This window comes from Amblyomma americanum, chromosome 10 (genome assembly GCF_052857255.1).
Source record: "Amblyomma americanum isolate KBUSLIRL-KWMA chromosome 10, ASM5285725v1, whole genome shotgun sequence".
NCBI classification, from domain to species: Eukaryota; Metazoa; Arthropoda; class Arachnida; order Ixodida; family Ixodidae; genus Amblyomma; species Amblyomma americanum.
The window spans coordinates 117,334,117-117,353,102 of record NC_135506.1 but is presented as its reverse complement, the minus strand read 5'-3'; the positions used below and the strand labels follow the sequence as shown (position 1 = coordinate 117,353,102).

Genomic DNA, 18,986 nt, shown 5'->3' with positions numbered 1-18,986 from the left:
ACAATGTGGGTTATGAGAGAAACCGGATAAATAACCAAAGGGACGATAACAAACGCCGAAAGCATTTCGTTTCTTCTCTTCAACTTAATAACAAACTACATGTTATCTAAACATTACTATTTATGAATGTACTACGACGGGATACATCTAGAAGCGGCAGTGAGAATACCACCGTCTGGTTTTTCCCTAGAGTACCAATGATAAATGGCTTAATTATGCATGAGACGTCGCTAAATGGAATAATCAATAAAAATGCGAAAACAAACTAAAGTAACGAAGTTCTATTTATTTGCACAATATTACAAGACCTTTCGATCCTTGAAGGAGGGGGCGATCAATTCATTAAAGAGAAACCCTGAATTTTAAGGACCAATTTTTTTTTCGACCATCGCAAAGCTTGCTGTCTAAGTTACTGTATTCTGCAACGGTTTTATTGTAAACGATTTACAATATTCTTAGCGAGGATTTTTAAATCAGTGCATGCGCTCGTTTTTATGCAGTCCCTATGCTGGAAACCATCATCAGCGAGCGCCATGGTGACTGCACGTCGCGAAAAGCGCTCTAACAAAAACTAACGTAAATCTCGCCAGCCAGACAGACATCAATAAGGTATATTTAGTTTATGGAGTAGCATCCATTTTAGTTTCCATACCCAAAGCTGTTATGTCTTAGGGATTTACACGCCTCATCGACGAAAGCCTTAGTACACCGCGGTTGCCGCTCCATCCAAGAAATCCAAATCACTCTGGCGCCATCTAGTTACGAAAGCTTAAAGCGCATGGGCGATACGAAAGAAGCATTGCTTTCCATCGAAGGGCGTACAATAAAATATCACGAACACTCCTGAAAGAGATAAACACTATGCATTCAATAAAAATAAGCGATATTTTACAGAGATGTAGTCACGTGGTGGACCACTTTGACAATGACGGGTTTCGCCGCAAGATGGCTTTTTGTGCGATTTTTTGAATGCCAAATTAAAATTATAAATCCGCGTTACTTTGATACTGCAGGGGCCAATTCTCACAGTTTGAGATGACTTTTCATTTCTGCCATAATATTATGGCATGTTTTGGTCAGTGTTCGGTCTCTTTAAAGATACAAAAAGTTCTGGCACAAACGCCGAAAAGTTTGACATCGATCTTCTGTTTTTTTTTTCAAGGGAGCCTACGTTACACAGCGTTGCTAGAAGTAAACCATTCTAGACAATTACAGCCCTATAGGAAGAAGGAATATTCAAATAAGTTAGTCCTGGCGGTGAAGTAGGTAGTGAATCAGAGTGGCGATGTCAGCGGTAGGAAACTTCCATGCAGATCATTGTCCACCTAATCTAAACTTCAGTGCCAGTTCTTCCCCATAGTGGCCGGAGGAAAGCCAACCCGAGCGTCGTACGGTCGTCATAGCAATGGTGTCCAGCAGAAAAAAGAAAACTTCATGCCCGAGTGGAATTCGAACCACTGCCTGCGAAAACAGAGCAACTTTGTTGCCCGGTGCCTCACACAACTCGCCCGCCTTTGCTGCCGCTGGCGCTGCTTGTATGCACAGCAATTTATTTTTTGCCACCAGTGGTTCATGGTCACCAAGGTGTGCTGAAGTATTTCAAACCGAAACTAGTTGGAGTTTCCCACTCCTGGCGATGTCTCTTTGACCCATGTCACAAAAAATGGCTTAACATAGACTCTATGCACATGGGCAACGCATCATGCTTGAGAGAAAAAAGTTCAATTGTGAGAATTTTTTCTTCCTAATTGTAATGTTTGAAGCCCGTGTTCCTGCATTTTGGCAGCTGATGAGTCCGTTGAACCCTGCTTCGAAAAGATTAATCGAACGGCCTTGCGCTGAAGCATTTCAACAGCATGTGCTCCACCACCGTTCCAAAATGGACACTGATGCCATCTATCGATGGCATGGGAGAAGGAAAACTCAGGAAAGGTCCGCGCTATTCTAGCTGAACGCCAAAAAGTGTGCCAGAAGCCACGCGCTTTCGCAAGGACTACTGGGAGTCTTTGGCCGACGGCGCAGCCAATAGTAACGCTGGGCGCAGCGGCGTAATCTGCTGCAATGCCTGCTGCGCATGCGCAAGCACGCCGAGGCGCCGGCCAAGTGAGGGGGCAGCAGGGGAGAGACAGCGTCAAAAAATGTACGTAACCGCCTCTGCTGAGTTCTTTCCTTCCGCCATGATCTATTGCAACCCTGAAGCTCATCGTTACAGCTGCTGTGCTTGGGAAGTATCGAGGGGTTGTGGGGAGGAGGGCTTGAGGCATAACTGCCATAACAAGAGTGTAATCTTCACAACAAAACTTCACTCTAGCCGCTCTAGGAGAAAGTACATACCTTCGTTTTCCGCATCATAAGTCGGAGCGCCTGAAAGTGATTTTGTTAGATCATTAAAAGAAGAGCTGGATGAAAATTGATAATAAGTGAGTAGACTTCGAGTCTCGAGAACTCACCATATTGTTTTGTGCTCGAAAACTGGTACGTGAAGGCTGAAAAAAAAGCCTTTAGTAAGACGTCCGATGTAACTTAAACACTTAACGTAAAACACCTTCCGTTTCGTTTCGGGGACAGTAAACATACACTAACAAACGTTTGAGAAAGAACGTCGTGATGTTTCGGGGCCTGTACGGGTACCTCGATCACACAGATCGCTGAGTGGAACGACGATAACTTATTACGCGTCTGAAATTTTGCTGTGAGCTATTGTAGATTTGTGCAAGGTTTCTATGTGTTCTTTTAAGAACATGCTTCGTGTTAGGAGTGTGAAATGATTCTAAAAGAAGGCGCGATGATAAGTTTTTCTCTATGGCGATGACAGGTGCTGAATTTAATTTCAATCAATAGTGTGTACTGCTGAGTCGCTGGGCTCAGGCAAAGCATTAGATGTAGAGCACCGTCATTCTGATGCTCACTGCCATTTTGATGCTTAAAATTACGTGAAGTACCTGACGAAGCATCTGTGACTGCTAGACAGAAAAAAAATTTATCATCGCGCCTTCTCTTGGAATCATTTCATGCACAACACGAAGCATGCGCTTAATAGAGTACGTGGAAACCTTCCAGCAATCTACAATTACTCACTGCACAATTTCAACTTTACATAAGCCATCGTCGTTCAATTCAGCGCTGTGTGTGTTCAAGGTACTCGTATGGGCCTCTAAACGTGTGTTTCTTTCCTCAAATGTAGGAGAGGGTATGTTTACTATTTCCGCAATGTTCGCACCTTCCCAATCGGTATTCCGTCATGCCCCTGATTATACAGCCTGAGTTTAATGCCATCATTCCTTTGGTTTTGCGACAGAAGTTTCTATATTGTCTTTTGTAGCAATCTAATTTAGCATTTTCAGAAACGCGTTATGTTCTGCTATCGAGGAGAAATGTGAAAATATCTGTGCGCATATATTGAACCTCCTATTTCCCAGACATGACACGAATGGCCGAAAAATTTTTTAAGAATTCAAACACTGTGCTTCCACCCCCACTGAATTTTTGTTCTTCGAAAAAACATATTTATGCCCAAGTAACTTTCTGCACCATCCGAAGTTGTTTCCGCAACCAAAACGCACCTGCCTCTAGTCTAGTAATACATCTCATCATGTGGGAGAAGAAAACATTTGCAGCACAGGACAGAACTCTCTAGGCGCTCAGGAGAACTTCGCGGCGTCCATCGTCGTTTATTGTTTTTGGAAAGCGATCCTTTTTAAAAGCTCACGCTCTTACTACTCGCAACAGAACGTTTCTTGCTCGTCCGAGCTTTCAAGATGGCGGCCGTTCATGTGATCAAAGTGCTGCAGCATCGTGCAAAATTGTGTCCTATAGGCCACCGACGGCGACATCGGTACTGTATAGAATAGCAATGCAAGGCATTAAGGATCAACTGCAAGGTTGGACTGCAGAGGTGGAGGTTTTAAGAGAACTGGAGAATGGATTAAGGCAATTAAGGACGCAGATTAGATTACAACTTAATTGGCACCTGATACAATATCGAAACCGCTGCGCCTGAAGAACGACCGCTGTGGATGGCATTTTCAGACATCATAAGGGATTACGACAATGTAAATGACGCCATTTTTTGGCAAGTTTTTTGAAAAGGAGGATACGGGCGGTGAAGCAATATGTTTATAAATAAATCTTACAAGGAAATCGACGTAGCTGTTGTGAATTGGAAGGACATGGAATATTGAGAAGGAGTTGTGGTAGAAGAAGGACTTAGGTAAGGATGCCTGTTATCGCCACTCCTATTTACAGTCAGCACGGAGCTGGAACGTAAAATCGGAACGAGTGGACTGTGTTGTAGCAATTTTTCTAGAAAAACGGAGTTGGGGGAGGGGTGGCATTTTATCGACGAATGAATTCGTAGAACTGCGTTGTGCAATATTACCCCCTCTCCCTGGACACCCTCTGTATGGACAACGTGTTCACTGAAGGTCCAAGAACTAAAATGCTGGTGGCAAAAAGGTTACTTTTGGATACGAAAGGTCGCCGGCCTTCCGGGGCAGCGGTAGGCGCTTGTTTTTTTTTCTGTTCTGCTTAAGCTATGTGAAGCAGGGGGGGGGGGGGGGGATTTCCGACATCCTCAATCTAAGGCTAACACCCTCGCCGGCTCCTGACCGCAGCCACTACCGCTAACCTCCATCCGAGCGCCAAACCATCCCTGAATAGTTTTTTTTTCGCGTATAATCACGAGTGCGCTCGTAACCTTCTGTGGTGCTCAAGATTGTTTTCACATTTGTCTTGCTAAGGTAGAGCGCGCCAAGGGCCGGTCTCGCTATCGCCGCCGCCGTGCTCTCTTCTGAGTGCGCAAGTCTGCATAACGATGCGATTATTTTGTAAGCCTTCTGCCGTTCTGCGAGCTCGCAAGTTCTCTCCCGCAAAACGACGATGTTCGAGTGTCTGAAAAGAAACAAGGTTACAACGCGAATTCATCCGAACGATTAATTTCTATCGATGGGTCACATACGTAAAATTTCGGGACTGATTTATTTTATTCTCAGGAAATGATAATAATAATAATAATAATAATAATAGTTATAATTATTATTATTAAATGATTCCCCAAAACAAATTTTAGTGCGTGTGCGTAGCGCCATCTTTTCGGGCTCACTGAGCTATTTATGTCAATTGCTAAGGCTGCCGCTAGATGGCACTACATGCAGAAAAATACGTTGTCACTAGTCGTATGCGCATTCTACTATGAGATAAACTCTCGAACACCTCGAACAGCGTGTAAACATAAAATACTGTGTGAACCTTGGCAAGACAGCCACACAGACGTATCAGCTACTTCGTGATGCTTACGGCAATGAGCCGTTATCGCGGGCGCGAGGTTTCGAGTGGCACAAGAGGTTCGTTTCGGGGATAACGTCGGTGGAAGACGACACAAGGCAGGAGCGCCCTTTAACCTCACGGAATGAAAACAACGTGGCTCGGATCAGAGAAATCGTTCAGCAAAACCGCACCATTACAGTCCACATGCTATCAGATGCTCTCGACTTTAGTAAGACAACATGCCATCAAATTTTGCGTGAGAACTTGGAGAAACGAAAGCTGAATGCCAGCTTGTGCCGCACTCCCTCACACACGACCAGAAGGACACGCGGGCATCAGTGAGCGCTCATTTGCTCTCTGAGGCAGAGAAAGATGCTGCATTCGTCGACAGCATCATTGCTGAAGAAGAAACATAGTGTTTTCAACATGATCCTTAAACAAAGAGGCAGAGCGCCGAATGGCGGTCCACAAGCTCCCCGGCGTCAGGAAAGGTGCGGCGACAGAAGACCAAAACAAAGACGATGCTGATAGTTTTTTCAATGCCTGAGGTGTCATACACCACGAGTTCGTACCACAAAGGCAGACGGTGAATCAGGAGTTTTATATCCGCGTGCTTCAACACATGCGTGATGCACTGCGACGCCGTCGCCCTGACTTATCGGCATCTGGACAATGGAGCCTTCTCCAAGATAACGCAAGGCCGCGCACTGCTCTCAGCGTGACAATATTTCGCGCCAAGCACAGCATTACTGTACTTACCCTTCCGCCATACTCGCCTGACCTCTCCCCATGCTGGATGGGGAGAGTGGAGGCCATTCAAGACGCCACGACAAAAGAGCTGACAGCCCTGCCAAAATAAGCGTTTTTCAACTGTTTCCAAGACATCAAGAAGCGTTGGAAGCTGTGTATAGACTGCAAGGGAGACTATTTCGAAGGGGTGCTGCACAAATGATTTCAATGTTAAACACATATTTTTTTAATGTTCTCAGTCTCGGAACTTTACGGACAAAAGTTGTGCTTACTAGTGGTTTCCGGGTGTAAGCCTTGCTCGTCTGAAAGAAGAAAAAAAAGGTTTTATTTCGACGTCAAACTTTCTTCCTAGCTAGGTTGATGCCTTGCCTGTTTCCTCCAACCGAGACCTTACACACAGCCCAACTGGAGAATTAAGCCTCTTGAGCTTTACGTAAACAGCAAATATGTTTCACAACAATTTGCTGATTGAAATATGTAGGGCGCAAAGACAGGGCGAAAATACAAATACACAGGACGAAGCGCCTCGTCCTGCGTTTTTCTACGTTCGTCCTGTCTTTGCGGCTTAAATAATTCACAATGAACAAAAACTAACTAGCCCAGCAACAAGTTCTCTTTTGATTTGCTGATAGTTGACTTTTATATTAGATTTCAGTTCCATTATTTATTTCCTCTTTGGGAAGAAGAGACACGACTAAAAGCCGTGACAACAGCTTGATGTGGGTCATGGCGACTTACAATTTGCATCCACACTTAAACGGCTGTTGTATCATTGTTTCGCAGGCTAGAAACTCAGAACTATACAAATAATTATTTGACCAGCAATAGAACAGCGGCATTATTGAAATTAAGCGCAATGGAACAAATGAACAAATACATAAAACCATCGAACATTAAACGATTACAGCATGTTACATAAATTCTGCACACAAACTTGAGAAAACAGTTTTGAAAATTTGACAAAAAAAAAAAAACGGATCAAATTATGCCTGGGGTCCTACCGATTTAATTTATAATGAAAGATGTGCGATGAGGATTGCTCGCAAAAGTTCTCCCTTGGTGTGGACACACTCCAAGTTTCACCATGTCGGGTATGATCAATGAATTGATCCTTATTCAGCTCAGTGAGTTGTGCTATGTGGTTGTCACTCGATTTATGAAAATACTTGTAGCACAACAATAGCCGGTGATACACATTTTTAAAATAGATGAAATATCGTACTATAAAAATGAGCGATGTGAAGTATAATGGTGCGGACACTACTATGCGTCGCCAAGTTTTCTTCTCGAGCAAGTGCAACGGTAACAAGCTGGGGACATCTGTCGTGACCAAAACGAGGCGGACCGCTCAGTAAACTGCAAACATGAAAACTGCATGAAAACATGAGAAACAATTCCAATTCCAATAAATCCAACTGCCTGGAAAATCCACGCTCATTTCAATTTTTGATGCCTTTGTACGTGATGAAAAAAACAAAGGTCAGCTAGTAGGCGGCAGGGTTAAATTGTTCCGCCAGATTCCAGCGCTTTACAAAACAAGAATTATATTTGCTTGAACTCTACGTTTGAGATTTCTGTAACTTTGAAACTTGTGAAGTTACACCATCTCCTAAGACAGTAATGGGCTTAGTGCTTTCAGGGTCGTCGCAATCTGGAAAGGGGTGTGAAGACACTGATTGCTAACGCCCCTAATCTTGTGCGTGGTGCAGATCTTGGGAAACCCGACGCTGCTGCGTGCGAGCCAAGCGAGGCGTGGGATAATGCACCAGGTTTGGCGTGTGCGTAAGTGCCAACCAGGTGCGTATTACGTGTGCTATCCTGCGATAAACGTATTTTGATACTTTCCCACCACCGTTTCTGTTGAAATGTTAATCATATATATGAGGAAACAAATGTCATTGGCATTTTAGGCACTTCAAAATTCCACTAGTCATGCTTTAGTCTACGATGCTGTAATCGTTTAAATAATGAGCGGCAATCCTTGTGGATCTCCTCTGAGTGCTGTTTTGAAAAATCAGGGCCCTAGAAATAGAACACATTGTGAATGGGCAGGTTGTGCAGCTAACCTGCACCCAAGCTGCGCGTTGAAATACTACCCTCTTTGGTACCTTGCTAAGCAGCGGCTTCTGAGCGCGTCACAGGTCGTACCCGAAGACATGATCATAGTCACTCACCCATGACAGTCGCTCTCCAAGTCGGGCGCAGCGGCGGCGACAGCCTGGTGTCAGCACTGCAACCGATGGGCGGGCAACGTCTTCGTCTTCCACACGCCTCCCACTCGAAATTGCTTTTTGAAGAAAGGCTAATAGTTTGTCCTGCTGTGAAACAGTCACAGAGACTAGTTTTTTGCCTCTTTGTAGCATTCATGAAAGATACTGTAGTTAAGGCTTTTGCTGGCAGCTTGCATCCAAGGCAGCGCCGTCCTCGTTGTTGTTGTTGGCGTCACAAAATTGTACATACCCACATGGGGGATTGGCCATAAGCAGGCGGCGACTACCGGTATTGCAAATTGCATGCTGCAAACATGCGATGATCTAAAAAAAAATGGGCAACTCAGTTTCCGTGAAAGAGGTGGTTGGGGGTGGTAGGGGGGCCTAGCAAGCTTAAATTTAGGCGAGGGAGTGAGTAAAAGAAAGAAACCTGTGGGAATAGCAAAAAGAAAATGCCAGAATGAAGGGTAAAAGGTCGTCTTCCTGAATGCAGCACTTTCTTCCTTTCTTCTACATCTCAGCTTTGATTACACGAGCGGAGTGAATTAGGTAGACATGAACTGTCAAGAAAGAAAGGAAGAATGAAAGAAGGAAAGAAAGGAAGGAAGAAGGAAAGGAAAAAAGAACGAAAGACAGAAACGAAGAAAAAGAAAGAAAGAATGAAAGAACGAAACGGAGAAAGAAAGAAAGAAACAAAGGAAGGAAGAAAGAAAAAAGGAAAGAAAGAGAACGAATGAAAGGAAGAAAGAAAGCAAGAAATAAAGAAAGCTAGGAGCCGACTAGATCTAAAATTTTTACGCCGTAGCATTTAGCAGATTAAGTTAATCGGAATCATTGTCTACTTGGTATTTTTTTTGGCGGTTAGCTTTCACGACAGCGTTCATTCAACACCTTTCACGAAGTTGCCGTCCCTAGCCTTATATTATGGAATATGTGTTTTACGTGTTATACGAAGATACATGTACTACGAGGATATACGTGGCTTATGATGGAAAGCGGTCGAATGGAAAAGCTGGAAAGGTTAAATCAAAGTTGGACTATAATATAGCTAGGGTACTGTTTAATAAAACGAGTAACAAGTAAAAAAGGATAAATAGTAAGAAAAGTAAATGACTCCAGCCGATTCAAATCAGTGATCCGAAGACCAACAGGTGGGTACGCTTACAGCTATAGAATGCATGAAATTTTTGGTGCTCATTTACAATGTCACGTCAGTACATAAGAACCGAGGGAGGTGTGAAAGAAAAATGATAGTTGTAACGTTAAGGGAGACGAAGAGGGCAGTGTGGGTGAGGGATAAAACACCGGTTAATGACATTTCAGTCGAAATCAAGATGAATAAATGGGCTTGCAAGGGCAGGGCGTGTGATGCAAAGGGAAGGCAGCCGGTGTCCTCTAAGGGCAATGGAATGGATTGTAATAGAAGGCAAGCGTAGCAGGGGGCGGCAGAAAGCTAGATAGGCGGGTGAGATTAAGAAGTTTGCAGGGTTATGGTGGCCGCAGCTGGCAAAAGACAGGGTTAATTGGAGAGGTATAGGAGAGGCCTTTGTCCCATAAATGAGAAGACTGTTGTTCTTAATTTGTATGATATGACCTACTTTTTTCTGCTGGTTGATTTTTTCTGTCCAGTCAAGAAATTGACCATGTCTAGCGGATGCAGTTGAGCCCGGACATATCGAAATATTTGCTACAACGAAAGCAGAGTGTGTCCGCATTAAGTTCCCTTGTAAAAGTATAGGAAAGTCGCGCAGTATATCGAACTCAAACTTGCCCTGCTATTCGATATATCGAACGGCACGCCGCGGCCCTTCAACTGGCGCTTCTCCTAACGGCGTGTTTTGGTCACTTTTCGCTCTCGGCGGCAGGTCGGCTACACGGTTTATGTCACCTGCTGGCAGCGCTGTGAAACCGCGCGATGAGGGGGAACGTGCAATGTGCTTGAAGGTAGCCTTCAGTCTCTTGTAGTCACTTTCCATGCCACATCGCTTGTCATGCGTTGAACCCAACCTACCTAACGCCTAGCGGCGGCCCTGACCAGGCGAGCTTCGCTCGCTTCCCTGACGAAAGCGTCACGGAAGCAAACTGCGCCTTGTTTTAATAAGCGACTACTGTATTAAGCACTGTATGCTCATGCTTCGATGCACAGCAGGTGAGGATTAGCAACGCCTAGAGAAAGGTGTGACAGCGGGCGGCCCGTCGCTTCTGGAAACGGGTCACTAGCTTGGGAAGAATGTATTCATGCTTGTATGTTACATACAACCTAATCTATTTCCGTTTTTCGTATAGCGAGTTATCAACATATGGAAGTTTTTCGTGATGATCTCCTCTCCGATATACCCAAGTTCGACTGTTCGACTGAGTGAACTGAGTGTTCTCGCGGCGTCTCGGGAATTGCCACTGATATTCTCGTTCTTGATGAGCACTGTGACAAGCTTCGAGACACACTGCAATTTTTGCAGCGCCTTCGATGGATTCGTCGTGCTCTCCTAGCGCGCGCATTTCTTGCTAAACGCAGAACCCACTGGGTGAAAGAAATTGCGCTAGCGATCAAATGATCAGATGTGACAGACCTGCGTGAGTAATATTTGTTGTGCATTTTGATTCTACAAGGGTCACCTTCACGTTGAGTCTTTTCGCACTTCCATATTTTGAAATAATTGCACACTACCAAAAGTTCGAGATATAGAATGCAGACTGTCGGATTTTCTTTAATGAAAGAAGAGAATTTATTGCCTCATAGTATTAAAACAGTGTCATCTGTATCGTCATTTAAGCGTAAACACTGCTCGTTTATTCTTTACTTTTGATTAGGAAGCTGTTTTAATCCACTATATTTATATGCTTTGCGCGCTAATCTAAAGTTCATGCAACTTCATGCTGCTTCATGTTTGCTATTTGTTGTTTTCTGCAGTTGTACGTAGAGGTCCCAGTACAGAGGAAAACTTTGGGACCTCTTTTTGTAACCTTCTTTATACACAAAACATTTGCAATTATTTCTGAATAAACTTTGAAACTGAGTTCTATTCAGCCGTCGCCATTTCGTTCCAGTGCAGCGCGGGCTTCTTCATGGGGGGGGGGGGGGGGGGGGGGGAGGAGTGATGGAAGTGAGAAGATGGGTGGTGGGCAGGGCCATCTGGAGTTGGGATGGTGGCGGTCGAAGCTCTGCAGGGGATTCTGTCGCTACTGTAGCGGCTTCTGGATGGCAAAGCTGCTTTTATATTTGACCGGAATACTCACAAAGACCACCTCAACAGATCTGCTGAGCAAGAATATGAAAAACAAAACAAAATCATCTCATGGTCCCTCTAATGAGAAGAAGATGAAGCTCAGGAAGCGTTGCAGGAGGCATAGAGGATGGTGATAGTGCCCACTCCTTAGCACTTGCGACGTTCACGTGCCCTACATCTTGCTCTGTACAAGCGGCAAGGCCACAGCGGTCAATACCGGAGCTGGTGTTGCGTATTTACCGAGCCTACGGCAGAGTTTATTGATTATACGCACGTTCTGGGGCCGTACATGCGTTTGTCGAAAGGAGATAATGAGGGTACGAAGGCATACAATAGGCGAGAGCTCATCGCAAGCATATCTGTTACCTAAAATAACCAAATCTAGAAGCATTTGAGTGGCAGTTCTTTCAGAAAATGCGAACATTTAACTGTTACCAGTCTATGACTGAGGCCAATTAACGCAAAGCAGAAAGGACAAAGAACCGAAAAGTGCATCAAGAAAAAGAGAGAGGGCGATGCGCTGCAGCACGACAGACGTCCGGTGTCAGGCTACGACTTCCTGGACGCACATCCGAAGGCCTTCGCGAAGTGGTCGAAGCCTTTCACGACTCCTGTACAGCGCTGTCGGCCTTCGAGGGGCGAAAGTTGGCACAAGCTGTAGCAGTAGGAGATGAAGAACACCTGCTCTGCCGAGAACTCCTCGAAGGACACGACGCGTTGGTCTTCTGTCCCACTGGAGGCGAAGGTCACAGCTCCAACGTAAGCATCGTAAGTGATGTCCAGGGCCCTCCGCTCGGTGATTAGAGCAGTATCCTTTGCACGAATCTTGTGGAGAACCGACCAACTTCCAGTCCTGAGGAGAGAAGGCAAAAGTGGTCAGCAGCTTTGATATTGCGTAATTCTGACGGCACATCGCCCAAATGACGGCCATGGGTGGCCCACAGAGAAGTGATTGTTTTTCTTTGTGATTGTACTCCCGAAAGCCTCCCCAAAAATTCATCAAGGTTACTTAAGACTGCTTACGTGTTGGAGTGCAAAAGCATTACTGTCTCCGGGTGCAGTATTTACGCGTGATGTTTGTACATGCATTAAAGTTCCTTTCTGCGAGTTTATGAAAGCCGCAGCGTCGTACAGCGTTTAGGCTGGTGTCCACGCGCGTATGGCACCATCCGGATTGCACGATGAACGTTTGCATCGCAACTTTGATATGAAAGCCCGAGAAGGCATACAGTTGAAGGTGCACATGTCGTCGGTTCGAATCGTTGTTGAAAGCCAGCCTCTAATTTGACTGGCACATGTAAGCTATATAAAGAGAAATCGTATGACACCACCCTGAACGATGTACAACATACGTTTGCGTCATAATTTTGGTACCAATGTCGGAAAAACCGGAACCACTTGGAGGTTGGCCAGTGACGAGTATATAAAGACGAACGACATGTGTGGATTGTCTGAGGTGGTAGTGCTCGCCTTGCTGTGTGGGTCGTACGGCTGTTTGATGACGTCACACTTTTTCTTGCCATCACTCAGATTATCTCTAGCATTTCTAAGTACACAATGACACAAATTAAAAATTTTAGTATACTCTAATATCCACTTGCCGTCATCTAGCTTATCTTAAGACATTGGTGATCGCTTTTCAAACATACCATATTCATCGCATATTGCACATCTTTCCGTCTCATATATTCTAAAACGGGAACTTTAACCGATTGCCGTATGCCATAGCAGTCAGGGATTACGCGTAGTGTGATAGCAAGCAATGCATCCATTTTATTGCCATAATAATGCGTAGATACAAACCCGGGGTGTTAAGCAGGCTTAGCCCATATCCTAACCTGCACTATTGATCCATTTGTTTACAGACACGGCAGTCCACTGTTTTGGGACTTTAGCATACTCGGAGAAGAACATGGCGAAGCAAAAATCAACAGTGGCAGACAGACGCAAAATAAGCAACAAAAAAAGAAAACGTCCGTATCCGACCACATTAGCGAAGGAGCGATTCAATGATGTCAACGATGATTGCAAAATTTCAGTGTTACTGAGGTTATTCCACTCAGTTTCCGTTCTTGGGAAAGACAAATACTTAACACGGCTATTGTGGGATTGGATATAGAGCTATTATTAATGCATGTAGATGTCTGGTCGAGTATTACTTCCTCTATAGCAGAGGAGATTACGCCAGAAAGGTTTGGTTCGAAGTGCCCTTCAATTAAATGAAACAAGAACAATAGTCGGCTGACACAAATTTTTTACTTATTCATGGTAAGTTGACTCCTGTTAATAAGTCAGAAACTGAGACTAGTTTTTAGTTTTCACAAATGAACCTAACCCATTTTCTCACTACTTTCCTGCCTCATTTTGCAACTTGTATTAAATTGAAACAGTTGTTCAATTATTTCGAAGCCTTGCGCTGCCGATGTGCAATAAGGATGGTTTCTCCGATGCTTCAAAGCTCCGTTCATTTTGGACGTTTGCTTCTTTGCCATGTTGTACAATAATCTAATCCTTGTTTCAACGAGTGCGGGTTTCCCAATGCATGCAGGTTACTACTGCCACTCATTTAATCCAATGTCCGCAATAAATACCCTCTGCAGTTGCCGTTGCATTACACTATAGAACTTTCATGAAACTGGTAATCTGAAGTTGCGGACAAAAGCAAACGGGGCACGCTATTGCCTCCTAACGTTTTTCACATGTTCGGTTATTAAAATTGCCAACTATGGCGAGTGCATTCGTGTAGTGGTTGCTACTGCGTTGCCTCACGGAAAACCAATATTGATTCATTTCGGACAGGAAAGGAACACATAAAAAGGAACAGCATGTTTCATTTACATATGTCCGCAACTGTACGCCTTCTTTTCAGAAAGGCTTAGTGTGTTACCAGCTGTTCTTGCATTGATACCTCTTCCTACAAAGTTCGGCATCGGCTTTGAGCCGCGCGAAACAAGACGAGGACAAAGACGAGTACGACACGTGGGGGCAGGTGCGTCCAAACAACTAGCCCGACAGCTCGCTCAAGACTTTCGTACTACAGAAAGCTGTATGGTAAATGTTCTGGTTCAATGTTACGAAGTGACACATGGGCTGTTAAGGACACCATAGTGATGGTTTCCGTATAAATTTAGACCAGCTGCGGTTATCTAATAAGCACTGACCTCGCACAGCGCACGGGCGTCTTTGCATGTGACCTCCATCAAAAATATTGTCGCCCAATTCAGGATCGAGCCCACGACCATGGAATCAGTAGCCGAACGGCAAAGCCACTGAGCCGCCGCGGCGGGTGTGCAGCAGGAAACTGTCCCACCAAACTTATACAAAGAAATCTAAAGTCTGACGAAAACTCGTCTGGTCGGGTAGAAGATTCATGTATGAAGAAAAAAGAACGCCGACCAAAAGGTTGTTGTTTAAAACGAGACGTTTCGGCTTCCATACGGAAGCCTTGATCACTGGGCAGAAAGCCAAAGCACAAAGCTTAAGTGCGTCGAAGTAATCGCCCCAAGCATCTTGCGTACGTAGGCGGGAGATTGCCTGCGTTGTGGTTAAGGGTTTTGTCTGTTTGGATTATCAGGGATTCCAGATATCGACGTGACAGCCAATTCTTTTCTCTTGCGATGTCTGATGCTTCTTCCCAAGCTATATTGTGTATTAGCTATATTCTGTATTATCAAAAAGAATGCGTTAGGTCCTTTCACAGATCACATCAATAGCATGGAAGATTCCATTCAATTCACTGTTGAGGAGGAGGCTGCACGCCGTCTTCCTTTTCTGGACGTTTTGGTGGAACGCCGTGGTAACCGCCTTTCTTTCAAAGTTTATAGAAAAGAAACCCACACAGGTCGGTATCTTCATTTTAATTCTGTCCACCCGTTTGTCCACAAACGCTCCGTCGTGGCTTCCCTCGTCCGACGTGCCAAAAACATCTGCCCAAGGCCAGAAGATCGGGCTGCTGACCTACGCCAAGTGCGCCGAGAATTGAGTGAATGCGGCTACCCCAAGCACTTCGTGGATTCTGTCCTTCAACGGTCTTCACGCCCATCAGAACCAGTTGGTCCTCCTTGCCGAGCCCGAGCCGCTATCCCATATGTGCCGGGCGTGAGCGAGTCTTTGGCTCGCGTTCTGCGCACTTACGGTGTGCACGTCGCTCACGTTCCTGCGTGCAAGCTGAGGCAGGAGCTGGTGGCCGCCAAAGACAAGATAAAGAAAGAGAAGTTTCCTGGCGTCATCTATAAGATTCCCTGCGCAGACTGCGACTACTGCTATATCGGCGAGAGCGGGAATTTCGAAAGGCGATTGAGGGACCACAAGAACGACGTCAGGAACAAAAAGATTGCATCTAATGCACTTGCGGAACACGTGGAAGCCGCGACGCACAATATGGCTTGGGAAGAAGCATCAGTCATCGCAAGAGAAAAGAATTGGCTGTCACGTCGATATCTGGAATCCCTGATAATACAAACAACAGACAAAACCCTTAACCACAACGCAGGCAATCTCCCGCCTACGTACGCAAGATGCTTGGGGCGATTACTTCGACGCACTTAAGCTTTGTGCTTCGGGCTTTCCGCCCAGTGATCAAGGCTTCCGTATGGGAGCCGAAACGTCTCGTTTTAATCAACAACCTTTTGGTCGGCGTTCTTTTTTCTTCATACATCAAACTTATACAAATGTAATCAGTCAACTTTGAAATTCCGAATTCTAATCTAACTGGCGACGGATTCGATCAAAAATGAAACGCCTACTTGGCGTAAAACCGGACGTCGTCGACGTCGATGATCGATACCAGTTTCCTGGCGAATGCGGCCACCAGGCCACCGTAGTTGATGGCCTTGGTGCCGAGCGCGTAGAAGTGGGGCTCTTCCAGGACGCCCACTACCACGGAGACGGTGTTCGCGAAGGGGTCGTAGCGGACGAAGGTGTCGTGGCTTCTTCCGCCACTTTCCACCAGGTCCCGGTAGGCGGCGGTACCGAGCCAAGAACGAAGGGCTCGGCGGGTCTCGAGCAGGTGCTCCAGGTACGACACTCCGCTGACACTCCCGATGCCCAGTGCAGCCTCCGTAATGTTAGGGAGGTGTGCGTACAATCGCTCGAGCTCCTTCGGTGAGACGCTTAGGATTTGATCGTCGGGCCACATCTGGATGCGGACGGTCTGAAGCCTTTTGATAACGACTTCTGCCCATCCTTTCCTGCGCGCATTGCAGACAGCCCGTCATCCCAATCGTCAGTATAACACCACTGCCAAAACGTGCACTTCAAAGGACTTCAAGAGCCGGTCTCAGTGCGAGATGACTCATGCGCTCACCAACACCGGCCAAGAATCTGGTCACCGTACGTACGATCTTGTGCTGTTGCCTAGCAACCCGAGTTACGCGGGTTGCCAGCTCCTCCGAGCTTACACCGGTAATCTCGGAGGAGCGTGGCGCCAGCTGTGCGAGAGGTTGCTCGGTAATAGCAACATGGGTCGCACAATCCCCCACCGGTGGCTGTGACAGGAAGAGCCACCGGCCAGGGCAGTGGTGCACCGTTTAACCACTGCACGACTTCGCTGGTAGGGGTATGAGGACTCGCCGCTATCTATGACTGTTAAGTAAAGAATGGCCAATTCTACATATATTGGCATTTTTCCACCTAAGATATGGCGTCGTGCCTTTAAAGGAGAGTTTAAGTGCCACCTCTAATGGAAGAATGAACACAAGCTTTCGCAAGTATACTCGGTTTGACTACGTTAAACTCCTACCAGTTTTTTTTGTTGTTGTTGAAATGTCTTTGGCGCGTCGCTACAAGGCATATATTCTGTGCCTTATTTACACTTAAAGGCCTTGGACTACTGAAACCTAGAAGATCGGTGTTCGAGAATCTCCAACAGCATCGCCCCATCTAGCGCCAATAAATAAAAGCGAACGAAAGGTAATTCAAGCAGTTGATAACGTTTGACAAGAGCATATAAATACCAAATGTTTTGGCTAGTTTAACTTTTTCGTCAGGTGTTTTCAATTTTGCACAGGTGCAGTGGCTTGCAGCGCTGTATGCCGAGACACGTTTTTTCGAGAAAAAAATCTCCATGAAAGGAGGCAGTTTGGGAAACATGTTTGTTTCTTTGAACTAGTTAAAAAAGACGTGAAACACACTATGTTTTTATTGGTATCTGCAACCCTCTCGACGAAAGGTGGAAAAAATAATTCGAATGAGAAACAAGAAACGAGTAGGAGTTTTCAGGCTAACAGTGCAAGCTCCGAGCACTATTGTTGATAAAAAACTTTGCTGCACTACTTGCGCGTTCCCTAAATGGTTCCCAGACAAACTTCCACCGTTAACTCCTTTCGAATTGTGTCCTTTCAAGCAACAAGCGAACACACACAAAATAGTTAAGAAGGTAATTTCATGAATTTTCCTGTTATAAAGCTTCAGCTCGATGCATTTGATATCTGTAATATGGCAACGAAGTTTCGACATTCGCTTGATCATGTATGGTGAGGTTTGTTCCAGGTGTATCGACTGATAAGGTTACCGGAGAATAAAGTGACTATCTTGCTTACAATTATATTTTCACCAGCTTCTCATGTCCAACAATTTGGGATAAAAATTTTGAAAACTGGAAAACTTAAGATACTTTTACGGAAATATTGAAGGCTATGGTCCATCCTTGTGATGTGTAGCAAAACCTTTCCTTTAAAATCTTTTCACCAATCGCATCGAACAGCTAATACTGCCATAGAAAACCAAAGGGGAATGCTTTTGACAATAGCAAACAGATTAACAGAAAAAAAATCTAGACTGCCGTCGAGTGATGTGCGGATATTTATTTATTTATTTATTTGTTTTACCCTCAGGGCTTACAGAAGCATTGTAGAGGGGAGGGGCAGAAATACAAGGAACACTATGCAATTTGGTTAATAAAAGGGAACAGAGAAAAAAAAATAAGGCAACAACAACAACGACGAAAAAAGAACAAAAACGGCAGGTATTCAAAGCACACGGGCAGGTTACAAATGCGCAATAGTTTGGTTGAACAGAATGCAGCAGAGTACAGTATCAACATAAAAAAATAAATAAAAAATGAAGGAACAGTCATACAGAACATGATAAGCGCCAGTGCAAGTTTTAAAAAGAAAATAAAGAAGGGCTTCAAATTATGTTAGTAAGGCAAGTACGAAATCGGTGGTTGTCAGTGATAGCGACCAGGTCAGCAGGTAGTTGGTTCCAGTCACGGGATGTTTTTGGTAGAAATGAATGTGCATATGTCGTGGTGTTGTGGCGAGTTATGGCGACTTTGTAGCAGTGATCTACACGGGCAGAAACATGAGCAGCATCTGGGATAAGGCGCGTCCTGAGTTGATGGTTATGATGATAAATTTTATGGAAGAGGCAAATACGAGCAATGTTACGACGGACAGTGAGAGGGGGCAAATTTAGACTTAGTTTCATGTTAGTGACGCTTGCTGTGCGGTGGTAATTATTGAGAATAAAACGAGCAGAGCGATTTTGTACGCTCTCCAAGGTTTTATTCAGTGATACATGGCCAGGGTCCCAT

At 45.0% G+C, this 18,986-nt stretch overlaps 2 protein-coding genes across 3 annotated transcripts in view; both read right to left on the bottom strand.

Moving 5' to 3' along the window:
* The window catches only part of LOC144107017 (uncharacterized), a 70,066-nt gene extending 61,784 nt beyond the window's left edge, over nucleotides 1-8,282 (bottom strand). For both annotated transcript variants that reach the window (XM_077640000.1, XM_077640001.1), the window contains exons 1-4: nucleotides 8,190-8,282; nucleotides 6,288-6,317; nucleotides 2,451-2,486; nucleotides 2,335-2,364 (exon numbers count right to left, since the gene is read on the bottom strand). In XM_077640000.1, the coding sequence (XP_077496126.1) occupies nucleotides 2,335-2,364; nucleotides 2,451-2,486; nucleotides 6,288-6,317; nucleotides 8,190-8,193 (100 nt within the window). In that variant the 5' untranslated portion in view covers nucleotides 8,194-8,282. The remainder of the gene's footprint in view (nucleotides 1-2,334; nucleotides 2,365-2,450; nucleotides 2,487-6,287; nucleotides 6,318-8,189) is intronic.
* Nucleotides 8,283-12,001: 3,719 nt separating this feature from the next.
* Nucleotides 12,002-16,634, bottom strand: LOC144108658 (uncharacterized). The gene is made up of 2 exons (XM_077641839.1): nucleotides 16,198-16,634; nucleotides 12,002-12,305 (listed from the first exon to the last, which is right to left on the bottom strand). The coding sequence occupies exons 1-2, from the start codon at nucleotides 16,587-16,589 to the stop codon at nucleotides 12,002-12,004; spliced, it is 696 nt and encodes a 231-aa protein (XP_077497965.1). The 5' UTR covers nucleotides 16,590-16,634.
* Nucleotides 16,635-18,986: the final 2,352 nt, after the last annotated feature.

What these genes read in the sequence shown, in the direction of transcription:
- LOC144108658 (XM_077641839.1), bottom strand. Translation starts at nt 16,589, where the DNA reads ATGTGGCCCGACGATCAAATCCTAAGCGTCTCACCGAAGGAGCTCGAG. An exon ending in GACGTCCGGTTTTACGCCAA is followed by an intron (nt 12,306 to 16,197) that starts GTAGGCGTTTCA and finishes TTCTCTCCTCAG; the next exon opens with GACTGGAAGTTGGTCGGTTC.